Source organism: Vombatus ursinus, unplaced genomic scaffold (genome assembly GCF_900497805.2).
Source record: "Vombatus ursinus unplaced genomic scaffold, bare-nosed wombat genome assembly UNPS02014798.1, whole genome shotgun sequence".
In the NCBI taxonomy this organism is placed as follows: domain Eukaryota; kingdom Metazoa; phylum Chordata; class Mammalia; order Diprotodontia; family Vombatidae; genus Vombatus; species Vombatus ursinus.
Window position 1 is genome coordinate 11,633,921 of NW_020954576.1, and position 21,904 is coordinate 11,655,824.

General features: G+C 37.8%; 1 protein-coding gene across 2 annotated transcripts in view; it reads left to right on the forward strand.

Moving 5' to 3' along the window:
• Nucleotides 1–274: 274 nt before the first annotated feature.
• Nucleotides 275–21,904, forward strand: part of LOC114049803 (alpha-actinin-2) — a 95,166-nt gene continuing 73,536 nt past the window's right edge. For both annotated transcript variants that reach the window (XM_027871211.1, XM_027871210.1), the window contains exon 1: nt 275–522. In XM_027871211.1, the coding sequence (XP_027727012.1) occupies nt 397–522 (126 nt within the window). In that variant the 5' untranslated portion in view covers nt 275–396. The remainder of the gene's footprint in view (nt 523–21,904) is intronic.

The window sequence follows — 21,904 nt, forward strand, 5'->3', positions numbered from 1 at the left end:
GCGGCCTGGGCTGACTCACGTGACAGGTGGCGGGGATATTAAGCAGCAGCGGCCCAGGCTCTGAGCCTGAGCTGGTGCTCGCTGGAGACTCATCCACCCAAGCGAGGATCGTGCAGCCGCTAGAGGGGCGAGCGCGGTCAACTTGCGCACAGGTAGCCTGCTCACCGATCCCCGCCACCTTCCACCTGCCCAGCCGGCCCGCCATCGCGCTCACCTGGGGCTTGTCGGTGTCACCAAGTCCCTGCCCCCCAAGAACTCGGATCCCGAAGTAAGCTGCGCCTTCCGAGAAGGGAGAGAGCCCTGCCGCCTCCCTCGCCTGCCCTCCGGCTGAGTCGCTCTCGGAACCGCCCCAGCGCGTGTTTGTGGTTGCAGAGAAGCTGAGCCAACCTGAGCGCCATGAACCAGATAGAGCCAGGTGTGCAGTACAACTACGTCTACGAAGATGACGAGTACATGATCCAGGAGGAAGAATGGGACCGGGACCTGCTCCTGGATCCCGCCTGGGAGAAGCAACAGAGAAAGGTCAGCAAAAGGAATCGGGCGCCGCCGTGGCCCTAAGGTGTCCCTTGCGTCTAGGCTAGGCGAAGACCCCCGTAGATGAGCCCCGGGGTCTGCGGGTGATACCTGCCTGCCTGTCCCAGAGTTAGGCACTGTCACGACCTTTCTTATTCCCATCCCATGGGGATGCTTAGGAAGGAATCCATTTTCAGAGATGGAAACATTATGTGTGTTGTGTGGCCTTGTGTGAATGTGTATGTATGTGTGCAGCATAGGTTTTTATAGCAGTTCAAATCTGATAGAGATCTTGAAAAATAATCGACACATATACACAAAATATAGCATGTCCCAAAAGTCTTAGTGCCATTTTAAGCTTTAATATCAGTCATCTATAAAATATATATGTGGGTCTATATACACACACATATAATATAATATATTAATATACATATATATGGATCATGGAAAGAAGGGTTGTTGGGTGGTTGGAGTAATAATATAAAATGTTTAAATCTTATAGGGGGAAAAAACCCAACCCTAGAGTTTTATACTGACCCTCAAACCAGTTCTATGACCTTAGCAGAGGAATTATGTTCACCCTTTATAAAATTTATCAGTCTCTTCCCTTCCAGTTAATAACAACCTTACAGGGTAATTGTGAAGGAAGCTCTAATCACTATATAAAGTGAGCTGGAATCATTAATAAGCTATTTATCATTAATACCAATAATAGGGTAACAGGGCTCTCTGTTTATCTCTATTTCAGAGAGATGCTCTCATGAGTTAATTAAAGGATGTTTTTGAGTGCTTTAGGCCCCTTGGAGTATTATTCACTGAAAAGACATTTTATTACACTCTTTAAATATAGTTCATTGAGGTAAGCAATGGGGACAGAGGAGTCAGCCAGGTTCTAAAAACACTGACTCTGCCACTCCATTCCGATTGGCTGTTGTCTGATCCAGTGGAACATTCCACTGCTTCTTGATCCTCTCGGTTGGAACAAATAAGGAATGTTCACCAGGAGGTTAAAAGCTATAACCCTTTTATTGGGCAAGAAGACTCCTCAGGCAAGCCAATGGAGACCTCTTAACCCAAATCCTCTGGTCACATTGTCCTGATAAAAGTAATGTGGCTTTATGGTTTTTCCTTCCTTCTGGGGGGTGAAGCAAGAGAAAACTTCCCCTTCTAAGGGCTTGACTTTAGGATGAGTGAATGACATACATGTTCAGCCATGTATGTACTTCTCTCACTAATTCATCCATTTATCCAACAACTCCAACTCCCAGTGGATATTATTGTATATACATATATGTATGCGTGCATGGGAGATTGGATTCTGATCATTTATATAAATTACCTATCCCTCATGCCTGGAGCTCTATCCCTCTTGTCACCATCTTGGTGTGTTGAAATACTTAGGTCAGGTCCTTCTGACTTCTTCTTTCTATGCTCATATCTATCGAAAATGATTTCTCTCTCCTCCAGATTTTAATAACACTTTGTCTAGAACTCCTTTGTCATTCTTACTCGTCCACATCTCTTTGAGGGAAGAAAATTGTGGTGACTCCCTCCCCCTAGTACCCACAGTGCTTTGCTTATAGTAGAGATGTAATCAATGTTTGTGGATTAAATTGAATGGAAATAGAGAACATATCACACTCACACTTCTCCAATCCCAAATAACTACATTAAAGAGTTCTTACTTTAGATAACTGACAATTTTGTCCATTAAATAACGAAGTACCATATATTTTCTTTCTTCTTTACATTGAGAGATTTTCTTTTGTAAACTTTTTCTTAGAGGATCTTTTTTGATTAAAAAGTTATTACATCTCAACCTCCTATTTCTAATTCCCAATAGACCATTTTTTACATTTTAAAATTTGAGATAATTTGGAATTAATAAACTGGAAGTTAAATTGAAGATAAAAAACTATAAAATTTCAAAACTTATGAGAAAATTTTTTGTGAATTATAATGAGGGAAACGCAAACTCTTAGGAATGTTAGTTGTGTACTTTTTTGATTAAATATCACTGACCAGCAGAATCTAATGAATTCTGTTTTTAGAAATCGGCTCTTCAGATTGAATAATAAAGCAATTTCACATGGCTAAATCCAGAGAATAATCTGAATAACCAAAGAAATAGCTGAAGTTAGTCTTATTTTCTACACATTGAATTCTGTTGAGTGTGGTATCCTATCCCTCAAAGAAAACAAATTCTTTTTCTTCCTCCAGTCTTTCAGTCTTGATTTGTAGTATTTAAATGTTTTCTTTTTTTAAAATGTGGTTTACATAGGGTTTTGTTTATGTAGGCCAATAAATCTTTGTTTCAAAGTTTGCTTTTTTTCCTTGTGAGGAAAAGTCATATGCCTAAGAAAATATATGAGATCTATTTTGGGGGGAAATTATATGGAATTTTTTGGAAATTATTGATTTAAACAAGTGACACATTTTTATTTTTTTATTAGAGAACAATAATAGGCTAGAATTAATGTGAATTTCTGAACAACACACTGACATATCTTCTGGGACACAATTTTTAAACCCCATTTAAAAGATTTTCTAATGTAATAACTCTGTTCTAAATAAAAAAACAATAGACTTGGGATACTTAACTGCTTGAATTGGTATAAATTAAGTTATTTTCATCTGTCAATTTTAAAACACTAGGGGGGGTATATTAAAGAACAGATCAAGCATTCAGGGAGCTTAAAATGTGATTAAAGAGTTTGTAATGAGAATTCTGTTTCTTTAACTTAAGTCTAGTAAAAAAAATAGGAGATAATGTATTATAAGAACTAGATCTAAGAGTATCAGTGCTTTTAAAAAACAGTGCTAAATAAGTTTTAAAAATAATTCCCTATTCTACTTTTGTTAGAGAAGATACACAAACTCTCAGCTTTGCTCAAATCAGTAATATAATATTGAACTGTGATCTTAGTGCAGCCCTGACAGCAGACTGCATTTATGTCCTATGAGACAATCTGTTGGATCAGGTCAAAAATAAAATTCCATTGTTTCTATTATGGGCTACCCTCTTCACACTTGCCATTTCAGTGATATGCCTGGTATGAAATCTGTCAACAGATGCTTGTAACACATGATGACGTCTGTAGGGTTACAATGGATGCAGTGGCTAATAATAACCACAGTTTAGAGGGTTTCATGGTCTACCTTAATCCAGGCTCTTTGGTTTGGAATTCCTTCTTGCAGAAGTACTTTACTGAGTGTGGTACCCTTTTTGCAAAAGGAAGCAATATGGTAGACAGTGTAGCATGGAGGATAGAGAGCTGGCCTTGAAGCCAGGAAGACCTGGGTTCCAGTGGTATCTCTCACACATATTGGCTATCTGACTGTGGGCAAATCATTTATCTTTTTAGGACACTAGGCAGTTTTAAGACTATAAGTTGTAGAGAAAGTTCTGACCTGCATTTGTAAGTTTCCTCACTTGGGAGTTCTTTATACCAATGAAATAATAGATCTAGTCCCCTCTATGGAAGTTCTGGTGCGTTTATTATGAATATAAATAACCAGATGAAAGTATTAACTTTATCTTTCAGGTATGCCTTTTATTACTAGGGAAAGGGAAATACATCATGATATATGTGAATGTTATCAGTATGGATATTTTCTCAATTAACACAGATCATAGTTCCTGTATACCTTTGATAGGTGATTTTTTTTTTGTAGGGAGAATTTCTAAAGCTAAAATGTGATCACCTCATGGCCACATCTTCCGATAATGAACCTCTCTAAATTTACCTAGAGTGATGCTCAGTTGATAAATAGCATCAATCCCTGAGCCCTAACTAGAAGCCTTTCCAGCTTGTTAAGACCTGTTTGAGTTGACATGAATCTAGCGTCTTTGAAAACCTGGAATTGCTTCCACAATGCCATGAAGTATTGGAGTAGGACTTTAATGGAGGAGACAAGTGAGTATATTCTGTAAAACAAGAATTATCACAATGAATGATCAATTTCTGAATAGAAAAATTAGCAATTGTTTCGATTTTAAGATTTGAAATAGTTGAAAGGATTCAGATAATGAGGTTGTTCATTTGTGTTCATGCAGCGTACCACATATTATTTAATTATATCTGATACAGTGTTGGGAATTCTTCCTTTCCAAGCTAAATACAGCTCCTTACAGCATACTGTTGAATATTTTTGTAACTCATTTCCTAGAAACAAGCCACTTCTGTAACCAAGGGCATGCTTTTAATATATGTTTAGCTATTAACTGAAACCTAATCATCAGGTGACTTGTCAAAGCAGCAATGCTGAAAATGTTTGTTCTCTCAGTAGGGACAGGACTCTGTATTTAATGCTTATCTTTGTAGGTACCAATCCAATCCCTATATGGTAATAAATAGGCATGTATATAAAGTGTCCATGTATATAGAGGGTATTCATATCTTCCATTAACATTTCATGAAGAAACTTTGGGTGGAGTGTTGGAAGGAAAGAAGGAAAGGAAAATTTATTTACCATATCTGGAACTCTGTCGTTATTTTTTTTAAACAGAAAAATTCAAGAAGAAGCTGATAAATAGGATACAGTGGAGTTTCCCCTCATAGCTCACAATTTAGGCAAGATTGATTTACCACAGGAGTACACATCTGTCAGTCCTGTCATCTCCATGCTAAAATATTGCCAAATAACATTGGCTATATGGAAGACTACTTATTCAGAACCAACTGCCAGAGAGCTCAGGATTCAGTAGATAACTAATGTAGTGGTCTGGTGTGCTTGGCATATTGTGCTACATATTTCTTAAAACATATTGTGCTGTATAGATACTAACTTCAGGTTAGACCCTGCATGGTATACTCTCTTGAGGGGAAAGAGAAGGAGACCAAAGCTTATTATGTCCTACCACACTGTGTTCTCTGAGAGAAAGGGATGTTTAAATTGAATAATGGTTTGAATTTAGTAAATATTTATTGAATTGCATTTGAATTGACCTAACTTGCTCAAGCAAAAGTCCTGGTTGGCAAAAAGCCCCAAATGCCCTTGGCATTACTCAATAAATATTCAGGGGCCATCCTCATTACAGCCCCCATTCTATCTCTTTTTTAAGTATTCTATTTCCTTTTTTGTTAATCTGGACAATTTATATTTTTGTAAATATTGGGCCACTTAACTTAGATTTATTGGCATATAATTGGGCAGAATAGCTCCTAATAATTACTTTAATTTCATCTTCATTAGTGGAACAGTTATCCTTTTCATTTTGGTACTGGTAATTTGGTTTTCTTTCTTTTTTTTAGTCCAGTTAACCAATGGTTTATTTGTTTTTTCATAAAACTAGTTCTTAGTTTTATTTATTAGTTAAATGGTTTTCTTACTTTTGATATTATTAATCTTTCCTTTGATTTTCAGGATTTCTGATTTGGTGTTTAATTGGGGATTTTAAATTTGTTCTTTTTGTAATTTTTTTGGTTGCATGTCTAATTCATTGATTTACTTTTCCTCTATATTATTGATATAAGCAGTTAGAGGTATAAATTTTTCCCTAGGTACTGCTTTGGCTGTATCCCATAAATTTTGGTATGCTGTCTCATTGTTGTCATTCTCTTTAATGAAATTATTTATTGTTTTTCAAATTTGTTCTTTGACTCACTCTTTCCTTAGGATTAGCTTATTTAGTTTCCAATTAATTTTTAATCTATGTTTCCACAATCCTTTATTACATATAATTTTTGTTGCATTATGGTCTAAAAAGGATCCATTTAATATTTCTGCTTTTCTGTCTTTGGTTGTGAGGTTTTTATGTCCTAATATATAGTCAGTTTTTGTGAAGGTTCCATGTACAGTTGAGAAAAAGGTATACTTTCTATTTCCATTCAATTTTCTCTAGAGGGCTACTATATCTAATTTTTCTAAGATTCTATTCATCTCCTTAACATCTTTCTTGTTTATTTTATGGTTAGATTTATCTTCAGAGAGGGGAAAGTTGAAGTTCCCCACTAGCATAGATTTACTGTCTATTTCTTCCTGTAACTCATTTAACTTTTCCTTTAAGAACTTGGATGCTATGTCATTTGGTGCATATATGTTTAGTATTGATATTACTTTATTGTCTATGGTACCTTTTAGCAAAATGTAGTTTCCTCGCTTATTTCTTTTAATTAGGTCTATTTTTGCTTTTGTTTTCTCTAAGATCATTATTGCTACCCCTGCTTTTTTCCCCCCAACCTTAGCTGAAGCATAATAGATTCTTCTGTAGCCCCTTATTTTCACTCTATGTGTGTCTCTCTGTTTCAAATGTGTTTCTTGTAAACAACATATTGTTGGATTCTGGTTTTCAACCCATTCTGCTATCTGCTTCTTTATGGGGGAGTTCATCCCATTCACATTTATAGTTATGATTACTAACTTTGTATTTCCCTCCATCCTATTTTTCTCCCTGTTTAGTCTTCTCTCTCTCTCTTTTTACCCTGGCCCTCCTCAGAAGTCTGTTTTGCTTCTGACCACTGCCTCCTCCCTCTGATCTATCAGTACCATCCTTCCTTCCCTTATCATCTATCTCTCCTACTTCTCTGTAAGGTAAGATAGATTTCTATACTCAACTGAATGTGTGTTATTCCTTTTTGAGCCAATTCCATTGAGAGTAAGATTCAACTGTTGCCCGTTTTCCCCCACCCCCATCTTCTTCTCCACTGTGAAACCTCTTCATTTCATGCCTCTTTTATGTGAGATAATTTATCTCCTTGTACCTCTTCCTTCCCCCTTCCTTTAGTACATCCTTCTTTCTTATCTCTTTATTTTATTTTTTGGAACTCATCCCATCGTAGTCAACTCATACTTGTACTCTCTGTCTATCTATCCTCCTTTTAATTGCCCTAATAATGAGAAAGTTCTTAGGAGTTATAAGTATCTTCTTTCCATATAGGAATGTGAACAGTTTAAACTTATTGATTTCCTTTTGATTTCTTTTTCATGTTTACATTTTTATACTTCTCTTGAGTCTGGTAGCTGAAAGTCAAAATTTCTATTCAGTTCTGGGCTTTTCATCAGGAATGCTTGAAAATCCTCTATTTCATTAAATATCCATTTTCCCCCCCTAAAGGTCCTTTGCCCTCTGGAATATCATATTCCAAGCTCTCTGATTCTTTAATGTGGAAGCTGCTAAATCTTGTATGATCCTGACTATGGCTCCACAATATTCAAATCATTTCTTTCTGGCTGCTTGTAATATTTATTCCTTGATCTTGAGACTCTGGAATTTGGCTATAATATTCCTGGCTGTTTTCATTTTGGGATCTCTTTTAGGAGATGATTAGTGGATTCTTTCAATTTCTATTTTACACTCTGATTCTAGGATATCAGGGCACTTTTCCTTGTTAATTTCTTGAAAGATGAGGTCTAGGCTCTTTTTTTGACCATGGTGTTCAGGTAGTCCAATAATTCTTAAATTATCTCTCTTTGATCTATTTTCCAAATCAGTTATTTTACTTTCTTCTAATTTTTTTTCATTCCTTTGACTTTGTTTTATTCTTTCTTGATACCTTTAAGGAGTCATTAGCTTCCACTTGCCCAGTTCTAATTTTTAAGGAGTTCTTTTCTTCAGTGAATTTTTGTGCCTCTTTTTCCATTTGGTCAATTCTACTTTTAAGGTGTTATTTTCTTCAGTATTATTTGTGCCCCCCTTTTACCTAGCCATTGACTTTCTTTCATAATTTTCTTGAATTGCTCTCATTTTCCCCCCAGTTTTTCCTGAGTCTCTTATTTGGTTTTTAAAATCCTTTTTGAGCCCTTCCAGGAATTCTTGTTGGGCTTGTGTCTAATTTACATTTTTTTCTTTGATGCTTTGCTTATAGCTATTTTGACACCATTGTCTTTTTCTTGTGTCTTGATCTTCCCTGTCACCATAGTAACTTTTTATGGTTAGGTTCTTTTTTTGTTGTTTGTGCAATTTTCTAGCCTATTTCTTGACTTTTAACTTTATGTTAAAATTGGGCTCTGCTCTGAGGGTGGAGGGGGTATTGTCCCAAGCTTCAAGTTTTTATTCTGCTGTCTTCAGAGCTAGCTCTGGGGATCTGTAAGTTGTTGGTGCTTCCAAGGTGGTATGACCTAAGGAGAGTTGTGGTCACTGCTCTCCTGGCCTGTGCTGGGGTCTTAACTCAGGAAGAGACCTTGTTCCCCTGTAGCCACAAATGCTATTGCTCCTGATAGCCCTAGAGCAGAGGACCTGCTCTTCTGCAGTCACAAGTACTAGTGTTCCTTTCTGCCTTGGATCTGAGCCAGATCCCCTGCTCCTCTGTGAGGAACCACAATACTCTTCTCTACTCTGGAACTAAGACCAGTATGAGCAATGCAAAGCCCTGAGCTCAGCACCAGCAGAGTCCCTTGTAATCTCTTTCTGATCATTTGCCAACTTCCTTACTGTCTGTGGGTGAGAGCTTTTGAAGCTGCTGCTGCCCCTAATGCAGTTAGTTGCTTCCAAGGTCTGCTGCTGGCATTGCCAAGGTGCTGTTCCTGGCCTAACTACCACCCTAGTGTGACAGACCTTTCCTACCTGACATCCAACTTCATCTTAAGCTGGAAAAATTGTTTCACCCTGACCTTTTGTTGGTTCTGCCACTCCAGTATTTTGATTTGAAGTGTTTCGAAGTTGTTTGGAGGAGAATTTGGGAGAGTTCAGGTGAGTTTTTGCCTCTACTCTGACATCTTGGCTCTTCCCCTCCCCCAATAATTTTCAAAATCAAAATACGCCCCTGTGGCCACCATTCCCCTATGTACATGGTGTTCCCAAAGTCATAGGGTAGTTATAAGCTTTAATAGCTTAAAACTATATTAAGATTTTTAGAACACCCAATATATTGCTTTTCCCTATTCTATTGTATAGGCTGTAGGCACAAGATGTATAATACTTCTTTGAGGGTGGTTTGCTTTTGTATATCCAGTCCTTAACACTATACTTGGCACCTAGTAAAAGACTGATAAATGTTTTCCCACTCATTTTTTATTCATTTATTCATTCAATAGAATAGCTTGCTAATGCATTGTTATAGATGAAAAAAGAAACTTCAGTACCCACAAGGTGCTTATTATCTAGTTTGGGAAATGAAAAATACAAATCTGATATAGAAGTAATATGAAATTAAGAGCAAGGATTTTCTTTGACCAGTGCTATACCTAAGCTAGTGCTACAAGAGGTAAAAAAAAAAAAAGGAGGGAGAGCAATCAATATGGCATGGAGTAACATAGGAAGGCTTCAAGGTGGGCTCAATCAATCAAGCATTAAACATTTATTAAGTGCCTGCTATGTGACAAGCACTATGCTAAGTGCTGGAGATACAAAAAGAAGCAAAGACAGTCCCTTTGGTTCAAGGAACTTACAATCTAATGGAGGACACAACATGCAAATAAATATGTGCAAAGCAAGCTATATACAGGATAAATTGCAAATAATTATCAGAGGAAAGGCACTAGAATTAACAGGAGTTGAAGACGATTTCCTGTAGAAGGTGGGATTTGAGTTGGTACTTGAAGGATGGATAGAATTTGGAGAGGAAGAGGATGAGAGAGTCTGTTTAAATCTGAGGAGTTACAGTGAGCAAAATTGTGGTAGAGAAAATGAGAATGCTATAATAATGCAGCCTTGGATTCATCCTCAACTCTTCATTTGCCTTAATCCCTTGTTTTCGTTTAATTTGCCAAGTCTTGCCAGTTCAACCTCTGCAGCATCTAGGATTTTTACCCCACGATTTTCACGGTAGCTCAGGTCGTCATTGCCTCTCACCTCATAGATTGAGAGCTTTACAGATCATCTGATCTAGCCCCTCATTTCATAAATGAAGAAACTAAGGTCTAGACTTGTCAAATGATTTGTGCTCTGCCATTAAACCATACCTTCCCTTGGCACGAAGCTTTCTGTCTTTTGTCTTTCTCCTTTTTCTTTCTTCTTCTTTCCTTTCTTCCTTAAGTTAATTGTATCTTCAGACTATGTGGTGTAGTGGAGAGAACATAGATTTGGAGTCAGGTCATCTGAGTTTGAATCCTGGCTCAGCTACTTACTAGGTGTGTGAACTAGGGCAAGTCACGTAACCATTTGGGTCTTACTTTCCTCATCTGTATAATAAGGATACTGGACTATATGATTTCTAAGGTCTCTTCCAGCTCTTATATAGAATTAGAGCTCGTTATGATTCTGTGAGCTATGAATTAACATTCAGATTGGTCTCCCTGCTTCCATTTTTTCCCCATTCTCATCCATCCTCCACAGTTGTTAAAATTATTTTAAAGCATAGGTCTGAGTATGTCACTCCCTCACTCAAAAATCTTCAGTGGCTCCCTATTGTACCTAGGATAAAATATAACATCTCCTCACTTTGGCATTTAAAGTCTATAATTTGGACTCAACCTACTTTTTGGTTTTATTTCACATTTCCTCCTTCATCTGCTCTGCCATGTTCCATCCACAATGGCCTACTCCAGACTTGGCATTCTATCTCTCCTCTCTCCTTATCTGGGTACAGGCAGCTCCCCATGCCCAGAATGCACTTTCTTCTCATCTCTCTTAGGATCTTTGTCTCCTCTTAATGCTCTGCTTAGTTGCCAGCCTCTATATGAAGCCTTCTCTGTCCCTCCTGACCTCCTTTAGGGGTTTCTTTCTCTTTAAATTAGCTTATGTTTACTTATCTGTTTACATATTGTTTCCCTCCATAGAATATAAGCTTCTTGAGGACAGGGACTATTTCATTTTGTCTTTGAATCCCCAGTGCATTGCACAGTGCCTTGCACATAGTAGGTACTTGATTGAATTAGTATTTGCTAGACTCAGATCATTAGAAATGTCAATGATATTAGTGTGGCAATACAAAGGCTAGGAATGAATATTTTACAGATGTTTATGGAACACTTACTGTATGCCCAGAAGAGCACTAGGCACTGTTTACAGACAAAGCAAAGACAGTCTCTACCCTCAAAGAGAGTACCTCTTGTACCTAGAGCCTAGACAATAAGACAAAATGGACAAGAGTGTTCTAAAAGTCTTAGTATACTTTTAAACTATTAAAACAATTTAAACTATTAAAGCTTAAAACTACTCTACAACTTTTGGAACTTGTACATAGGGGAGTGGTGGCCACAGAGGCATATTTTCGTTTTGAAAATTATTGGGATGGTGAGTTGAATGGAAGCGAGTAGATTGATGCATTCTTCCCAGTAGTGATGACATTATCAATTTAATTATAATTCTAGAACTAGAAAATAGTGGGGAGAGGAGGGAGAGTAGGGACAGCAAGACAGCTGGTGAGAAGATGTTTGGGGAGTAGACCAAAGAGGGTTATAAAGGAAATGTAAGATATGGCTCCTTCCATTGAAGAGCTTAAAAATTGAGTTGGGGAGAGAGAGAGAGAGAGAGGGAGAGAGAGAGAGAGAGAGAGACAGAGAGAGAGAGAGAGACAGAGAGAGAGAGAGACAGAGACAGAGAGACAGAGACAGAGATAGAGATACAGAGACATACGGAGAGAGAAAAGAGACAGCGACAGAGAGAGAGAGGGAGAGACAGAGATAGAGATAGAGATACAAAGACATACAGAGAGGGACAGAGACAGAGACAGAGACAGAAAGAGGAATAAACAGAACACTTGGCTTTTTCTGTGTGATATTGAGTAAGTTGCCTTGAATTTCTGGATCTCAGTTTACACCTCCATAAAAGGAGAGAATTAAACAAGTTCTCTGAGGTATCTTCTAGCTCCAATATCCTGTGACTCTTGAGAGTTTAAATGCCAGATCATATGAACTCTAGTCACCTCCATGACTAACTCCTTGTCCGTATTCTCTCTCATGGTGTGTTTGAGGGACACTGGGGCTAAGGCCAGGCTAAGGAGAGTTGACAATTCATCTTGGGGATTAATGAAGATAGGATTGGAATGAGGATGTTCATGGCATGGCCAATCTAGTGGTTCTCAAATGTTTTTTGCTCAAACATTTTTATAATTAATTTGTTTATTTTTAGTTTTCAGCATTCATTTCCATAAGATTTTGAGTTCCAAATTTTCTCCCCATCTCCCCTCACCCAAGATGGTGTACAGTTTGATATAGGCTCTATATACATTCATATTAAACCTGTTTTCACGTTAGTCATATTGTAAAGAAGAATTAGAACCAATAGGAGGAACCATGAGAAAGAAAAATCAAACAAAAAAAGAAGAAAAAAAGAGATAGAAAATAATATCTCAAACATTTTTAACATAAGGAGGAAGCATCATGAATGTTTAAATTTTCAACTAAGAAAGGTCCCTAGGAAATTGAGCTACTACATCCATTTCTCCAGCCATAGGATTTTCACCTCTATTTTCCCAAAAGTTAGAATGAGGATACTGCTTTTTCCCTTTTATGATAGAGCTGCTCTTATGACCTTCTGATATCAAGCTAGGAAGATCTGGTAGCAAACCTCATCTGGAGGCTTCATGATGTAGGGAAATTTTGAGACACATCCATTGAGAACTACTGGTCTAGAGATTTGTACTAGAAGACCTCAAAGTAGAGCCACTTTAATGCAGCATATGGAAGACACAGAGATGGATAATACTTACTATTATTTTTAAAAATACACACTTTTAATGCCAGGTAAGTCAAGTCATATATATTACAGTGGAGGTCCAAGGCCTCTGGCTGACTGTTGTGCATCAATAGTTGGCATTATTAAGGACCTCTCATGTACCAGTACTGCGCTTAGGTGCTGGGGATGTAAATAAAAACAAAAGAATACCTGTTCTTCAGGAGCCTACATTCTATCAGGGAATTCAATAAGAAACATAATTTTTAGAGGTGATAGGGTGTTGTTGTGTTTGTCCTTCATTCTCGAAGAGGACCTTGACGTCAAGGAGATGATGACATGACTTGCAATTGACTTTGATTTGAGTGAGGGAGGACTGTACAAGGTCTCCACCCTCACTTTCTCCTCCAGAGCCATCTGGGTCTAGTGGTCAGATATTTATCAGTACAACTGGAGATGGCCCATGATGCGGTGGAAGACCCTGGCCCTTTTAAGCTGAAGTCTTTTCAGATTCTCACTTTGAGTGAAGTAATATGCCCAGTCAGCCAATAGACCTCTTTAAGAAGTGAGTCAAGAAATGGACCCTTTAATAAAAAAAAATCCAACCGGGAGGGGAAGACCTTCAGGGTTGATAACAATTTTCAAACCTTACCTAGTATATACAAATATGCTATCTTTGCTCCCTCTCCAAAATTCCTTTCTTCTAAATTTCAATAATTCTAGGTAAGAAAGGGACAGATTCTGAAGCGCCTTAGCTGCTCCCTGGGGAATTGGGACTTTCACCTATAGGCAGTGGGGAGCCCTTGAAGTGACATGGTGAATGTTTTGTGTTTGTTTAATCTGGTAGCTGTGTTCAGGAAGAACTGGAGAGGGCAAAAGGGAGGCAGTTAAGAAGTCTTTGCAGGCATCCAGGTGGGAGATGGAAAAGGATGAAATTAGGTTATTCTCAGAAATAATGGAGAAGAGGGAGTGGATAGCTGGTCATGAAGGGAAAATGATCATGGTATGTGTTTAACTGCTGCATAAATTGAATTAAAGAGATCTAATTTCTGCCTCCAAAGTGTTGTACTTTAAAAACTTGAGACAACATTATGGACAAACAACAAATAAACAGATTGATGATTAAAATGTATAGTCAATTCTTGTAACAATAGGAAGCTAAATATTTATATTTGAATGAAAATAATATTCATATGAATACAGAAAATGCCTTGAATTGAGAAAGTGTGTCCACTTAATTGAAATAGACTTTGTAGAACAGCTGGGCAGTTGGGTGATTTATGAAGCAAGATGTTAATGGCTCGTGTTTAGGAGTAGTTGCTTTACATACCTTATCTAACTTTTTTTTTTCTAGTAGCAACCCAGTGAGGTAGGTGGTGCAAGTATTATTTTTTAAAATTTCACAGATTTGGACACCAAAGTGGTCCCTTGTCTAAGATCACAGGTTTAGTAACTAGTGAAACTGAGACATGTATTCAGGTCCTCATGTTCAGGGCTCTTTTCACAAAGTCATAAAAATCTTAAAGCTGCAAGAGATCTCACTAGGTCATCTAGTGGAATCCAAACCTGAATTAGAATCCTTTCTATAGCATTCACTATATCACATTTTCTTTCTCAGTGATAGCAACTCACATTTTTGTTGTACGTTACGGTTACAACGTGTTTTTGAAGCGTTATTGATTTCATTAAGTAGGGAAAGCATTGCTGTTGTTATTCTTGAAAGAAAATAGTTAGGACAGTTGAACCGAAAAGCCAGAGGGACATATGCAAACAAATGCCAAGGGGCTGATCTAAATATGGATTGGATTTTGCTTTGAGGACTTATGGATACTGTAAAAGTTGAGATCCGACCGACACCTTGTCATGGATTTCTCTTTTTGGAATCACCATTGGATACTAGGCTCTGTCCTACCTGCACAGAGTGAAGAACCACAAAAAGCCTAGCCTACTACTTTATCTGTGTAAATGCAAACTATTAATATTATTGCGTATAGTAGGTACTCAAGAAATGTTTGTTGAATTAAATCAAAAGCCAGAGTTCATTAGAAACTTGAGAATCCAAATAAGATTTTCAATGAGTGGGGGAGTAGAAATCTAAGGCTTAGCTGAGAAACTTAATTAACTTGGCTTCAGAAAACTCGGAAAGTATTGCAGTCAGAGTAACTGCAGCTGAGAAGACACCTACAGCAAAGCACAGATCTAGAGTGGGTGGGGTAGCCGCTGTGATGAGCAGAGGAGTTGATGTGGAATACGTTGGAGGACAGTCAGAATTGTTGCAGCGTTTCCCTGGGAACGGCATTAATTCTTCCAGAAAGAACTGAAAGCAGAGATTAGGGGGAAGGATTGTTAACTGTGCTAAGAAAATTTGAAAGGAAAGAAAATTCTTAATGTGAGAACTCTTTGTCTTTCTAAGTAACCCTGGGGAGAAGAGTCTGAATGCCTTTTTTTGGGGTTGTTGTTGTTTTTTCTCTGCTACCCATCTCATTCCCTAGTTCAAAAAGAGCAAATGATTGGAGTTTCTTAAATATGCCTTTGCTCAGGAGCAACCAATGTGAGGGAAGTAAGAAACAGTGAGAATTTAATGTGCACCCATTTGGGAGAGGAATTAATTTCAGGCAACTAGCTCACATGTTGTTGGATAGAGAATTTGTTGTTGTTTAGTTATCTTTCAGTCATGTCTGACTCCTCATGACCCCATTTGGGTTTTCTTGGCAAAGATACTGAGGTAGTTTGCCATTTCCTTCTCCAGCTCATTTTACAGATAAGGAAACTGAGGCAAACAGAATTAAATGACTTACCCACGGTCCCACAGCTAGTAAGTGTTTGAGGCCAGATTTGAACTTATGAAGATAAGTTCATGCCCTGGCCCTTTTAAGCTGAGGTCTTTTCAGGTTCTCACTTTGAGTAAGACTCCATGCCCGACCACTCTCTCCACTGCACCATCCAGAGAATTTATTACAGGTGTCAATTCCTTCCATTAAATCTTACTCTGGTGCTTCATTTTGGTATGGAGGCGATCTTGGATTCTCTAAATTCCTACCTGCAAAAGGCAAGCTCTGGTGGAGGCTTTCAGCATAGGCCCAGAGAGGGATACATTCTTTGAGGGGAGGTGAGGAGGGAGCGCATTCCAGGCCCAAGTGATGGTCAATAAAAAGGCCCAAAGCAGAAGATGGAGCACTCTGTAATGTACCATACAGAGTGTAACCCATTCAGGCTCCTTCATCCTATATGTTTCTTATGCATATGTCTCGCATAAAACATCCTTAGAGTAGCCACCCAATGTGTCACGCACCTTTTTCTGGTTCTTTTGCTTTTTTGTGAATACCAGTGTAATAATTAGGCCATCCATCTGTTTTCTTTTCCTCTTGATACATGACTGACTCACCTCCCTTTTAATTATATGTGTCACAGAATCATGGAATTTGAGAAGGGACCTCTGTAGTTATCTAGTCCAATTGGTTTTAAAAAAAAAACAAAAGGAATCTCTATTATAGCATACTCCCAAAGTGACCTCTACCTGAAGAAATCCAGGGAGGGAAACCCACCTCTTTTTGAGACAACCCATCCCATTTTTAGGCACCTCTTGTTGTCAGGATGTGGTTCCTGATATCAAGTATAAGTTGGCATTTTTGAAACTTTCATCCACTACTCCTGGTTCTGCCCTCTGGTGCCAAACAGAACATGCATAATCCCTCTTCCAAATGACAACACTTCAAATACTTAAGGATAGCTATCTTTCCCTCACCCCTACCACCAGCACTTGTCACTTTTTCTCTAGGCCATTTCTCTTAACTGTTCTTCATATGTGATGGATTCAAGAACCTTCACCATCCTCTTGCCTTTCTAGACCCTCTCCAGCTTATCACCAGTGTCTTTCTTAGACCACGATGCCTAGAATTGAATATAATATTCCAGATGAGGTCTGACAAAGTCAGAGTAGAGGGGAACTATCACTATTGCTGGACACTATGCTACTCTTAATTCAGCCCAAGATCATTTTCACTGTCACATCCCACTTCTAATTCATGGAGCTTGCAGTTCACTTATAGCCCCAGATCGTTTGTCAGAACAACTGATGCCTATTCATGCCTCCCCTCATGATACTTATGAAGTTGGTTTTTTTGTACCAAAGTTCAAAACTTAACATTTATCACTACTGAATTTCATCTTATTAGATTCAGCCCAATTTTCTAGGCTGTTGAGATCCTTTTGGTTCCTGACACTGTCATCTTCTGTGTTAGCTATCCTCCCCAACCTTGGTGCAAATTTGATGAGCATACCTTTATGCCTTTATCTATATCATTGATAAAAAATGTTAAACAGCACAGGGCAAAGTACAAATCCATGGGGTACTCCACAAGAGATCTCTTGTCACATTGACATTGAGTCATTAATAACTACTCTTGAGTTCAGCCATCTAACCAGTTATGAATCCATCTGATTGTATGGTCTAATCAACAGCTCTTTCTCTTCTTCACAAGAGTAGAATGAGCTACTTTATCAAAAACTGAAATCTAAGTAAATGATATTCACAGTATTCCCTTCACCAACTTAATAATATTATCAACAAGGGGAATGAGGTTAGTCTGGCAGAATATGTTCATCATGAAACCATTCTTGGTCCTTGTAATCACCACTTCCTTTTTAGACGTTTGCCAGGCATCTCTTGATTTTTCTAGGAATCAAAGCTAATCTCACTGTCCCATTGTTTGAAGGTTCTGTTCTTGTCTATTTTTTGAAAAGTGGAACCCTACTTGCCCTTCCCTAATCTTGTGGTACCTCTTCCATTTTCCATGACCATTCCAATATCATTGACAGTGGCTCAGCAATCATATCTTCTAGTTCTTTCAGAACCCAAGAGTGTAGTTCAATCTGATCCAGTTGACTTGAGTATATCTTTTGTGTCCAGTTTCACATAAAAGTCATGGTTGGTAGTGTTCTGCAGTCATTTCCATTGCCCTTTGGTTTGTCCACATTTTAGATTTTTCTTTCATCCATTTTCTTCCAAAGACATATAGACATACTAGGAGAAAAAAAAAGTGGACTTTGGCAACAGAGGGAAGCTTAGGATCATTGAAAGTATTCTGCAATTTCACAAATGCTATCCAGCTGGCTCTCATATTTAACTCTGGGTCTAACGTATTGTCTCTTTGTAGGACCCAAGATGTATATGTGTGTGTGTGTGTGTGACGTACATATATACACACATATACATATAGATGAACTAACTTAATGAGTTGCTCATCATATTGCATATCATAATCTGGGCAGTATGCATTTTTTATATACTTGCTTTTCCTATGTAGATTGCTACATCCAGCTCTCAAGGGACCATCTCATCAAGGAAGGCCTGTAGTATTCTGGGGCTTGGTGGACTCAATTTGGTGCTGTCAGAAAATGGGTACATCTGGAGAACTTTGTCATTTATTGAATGGAGTTATTTCTTATTATCATTATTTGTTATTCAGTAAGTATTTATTAAGCACTTACGATGTGCCAGGAACTGTGCTAAGTGCCAATTATAAGGAAAGGCAAAAACAGCCCCTTCTCTCAAGGAACTTACCTATTCTTTATTAGAATGTTAGCTACTTGAAGGAAGGGGCTAGGTTTTATTGTTTTTCATGTCTACTTTGTCCATTTGGCTTTAGATCGAGCCAGATTTCAGCTTCCTAAGAGAAATTCTTTCTGTGTAAATGCAATCCTTGAAGAACTGGAGGGGTTTTTGGGTAGAGATTATGACTTGACCTTGGCATTGCTTGTACGGAGTCCTTCAGCCCTCTATATTGTAGGACTGAGCTAGCTTCTTAAAAGGTTAGGGAAGTTTGATTTACTTTTCCATTCTATTCCTAATGCCCACCCAAACTTACAGACCATCGAATGTTGTCCAGAATGGAAATATTGTTTCTAAGTATTATAAAGAAGAACAACCCAAAAACTTGTTTAAGGAATAAGGAATTTGAATTCTGAAACACTTGGAATTACTTAGAATTATTATTTCAAAGTAAGAGGGGACCTTAGGAAATCATCTGGTCCATTTTACAGATGTCTAGGTTGAACCTTTTTTAGATGAGGAAATTAAGACTTAGAGAAGGCTGAAGGTAATGGCCTAATCTTTTCCCAAAAACCCTCCCCTCTATCAGACTTCTCTAATACTACTGAGGGCACGACCGTCCTCTCACTCCCCCAAGCCTGGAACTTCATTGTCATCCATCCATGATTTCTCAAACATATTCAGCCCACATATCTAATCCATATCCTGATCTTTTGATTTCTACCTTCAGAACATCTATTTTGTACATTCCCGTCCATGCTCTCACTGTAGTTCAGGCCTTTTATCACTTCTTGTATGTGCTATTACAGTAGCCTTCTAATTGACCTCCCTGCCTCAAGTTTTTTCCCACTCTCGTCCATCTCCTACTTAGCTGCCAAAGTGATTTTTCTAAAGTGTAGGTTAGACTGTGTCACTCCCTTCCTCAATAAACTCCATTGGCTTCCAGTTACCTCCAGGATCAAATATAAAATCCTTTGTTTGTCTTTATAACGTTCTTTATACATTTATGGTCCTTTCCTTCCTTTCCAGTGTTCTTACACTCTCCTTCCCTCCATACATTCAATGATGCAGGTACACTGGTCTACTTTCTGTACATAGTACATAGCGAGCACCATATAAATGTTTATTTACTGACTGACTAGGACTAGAACTCAGGTCTTCTAATCCTAGTCTTGTATTCTTTATACCACCTGAAATTGTTTAGGTTGTCAGAACAGCAGGATTTCTTTGGCTTTTCCTCAAGTTTGAACATTGCTCTGGAGATAGTGGATCTGTTGGGGTTTTGTCTTTAAAATACCCTTTTGAAAATATAGTACAGTTAGAATAGAAACCTGTGGGTATCTTTTAACCCATGGAACAAGATGAGTTTTCAAAGAAAGTAGAAACCTGAAAGTAGGTATTGAGAAATCCAATGATGGGACATTAGTGAAGGAATGCCACTGTCAATTATTATATGAGGGGTGGAGTATTTTTTCCTTAATATGGCCAAATAATTCACTGAAGCAAGGTCTTGTTTCATTTAAGCATATAAAATATGAAAACATACCAAATATCAAAGGATAGTTTTTTCATTGTTTACCACTTATAAAGTTATATAAGTGAAATTATTTATCTTACTTTAGATTTCAGAGTGCTTTATTTTAAATTGTAGGCTTGTTGGATGAGAGACTAGAAATCATAATACCAATTAAAAGATGTGATGTACTTATGATACAAGCTACTCAGCTTGAAACTTGCTTGTAGAAGGCAGTTTTAAAAATGACTATTCCCCCGGGGGGAAAAATGTCTAATTTTTCTTGTTTGAAAAGACTCTGAATTGGTATTGGAATTAATTTGAAGTAAGTTTGTTGTTATTTGTTTTGTTAAATAGCCAAGAAGTTTAATTGGAAGAGTGTAGCATGAATGCTGTATATTTTGCAGACAAATTTAAGCAGTTCTTTTCAATGGTTTTGGAATCTACAGATGGGAGGAACCTCAGATCACGTAGGCCAAACCTCTTATTAAATAGTTGAGAACACTGAGGGCCATGTGAAATTACTTACCCAAAGTCACACAGGTGTAAAGGAGCAATGATAGGATTTGGACTCAGATTCTCTTAACTTCAAAACCTGGGCTCTTTCTTTTACTGTCTATTTCTACCTTTTGAAATTTTGTGAAACATGGGATGACAAGTTATTGTGCTATACATTTGGGCCTCTTCAGATTTTTTTTAATACAATGAAATGTTCTTTTATAATTTTTAAAAGTATGCATTTAAAATGAATTTTAATTACATTGGAAATCAAATCTAATTGAATTTTTAGTTAACTTGGAAAAATGCAAAACAATGTATAAAAGTAGTCTTGTCACAAATCGATTTTTGCCATTAGACTAAGAAAATAATAAATTTGGTATTGCCTATTTTTTAATGTTTTTAACCATGTATTTTTAGAGGAAGCAGAGAATTTCTGCTTGTATGGTTGTATTCTCTAGCCTTTAAAACATTAGTTAAACTCAGAATTCTTGGATAGAATTTCTGCTTCAGAATTCTTGTTCTTCCATTCATTCAAGACTTTTCTGCTTTTAAGGAGGGTTTTAAAAAAATTTTTCAGGCCGAATGGAGGCTTATATGAAGAAAAAAATTATAATAGGGAAAGAAATATAAAGAAAAGGTTTCATCTAAAGGCAAGCTTTAACAGTTGACCCATTCAGTCATTCATGATGATTATAAGGGGAAAGTGACTACAGAGGAAGCCAATTTAAACCTCACAAATAGATTTTACGGGACATGCTGTTAGGGGCCTCTTCTCAGAGCTCTTGGAACTGTTTGCTGGCATCCATCTCTGACTCATCCATAGAAGAGCCGCTGTTCCAGAGATGGTTGTGTGACTTAGCTTCTTTTTGGAAAGGAAAAAGGAGACTCTAATGCAATAGTTTATAGCTCTGTGTGGATACCCTCCTACAGCTGGTCAAAGTGTTGTTCTCATGGACTCAAAGATTGAGAATTACAGCATTTCAGGTCTAGTAAGGACCTTAGAAATGATCTAGTCCAGGAGTGGGGAGCCTCAAGGCCACATGTGACCCTCTAGGTCCTCAAGTGCAGCCCTTTGATTGAATCCAGTCTTCACAGATCAAATCCACTTCCAGTGGTAAGGGGCACATCACTCCACAAGGCCATCCATTCCATATTTGGATAGCTTTCATCGTTAGGAAGTTTTCTTTAGGAGGCACAGTCATAGTCCTACCATTATGACCTTTACTCTCTTGATGTTCTGAATTTGAGACTGGAGGTGGGACACAGTGTCTGAGGATGTTGGATATGATACTCTTCCATTTTTATTTACTCCCCCACCCCCAGTGTA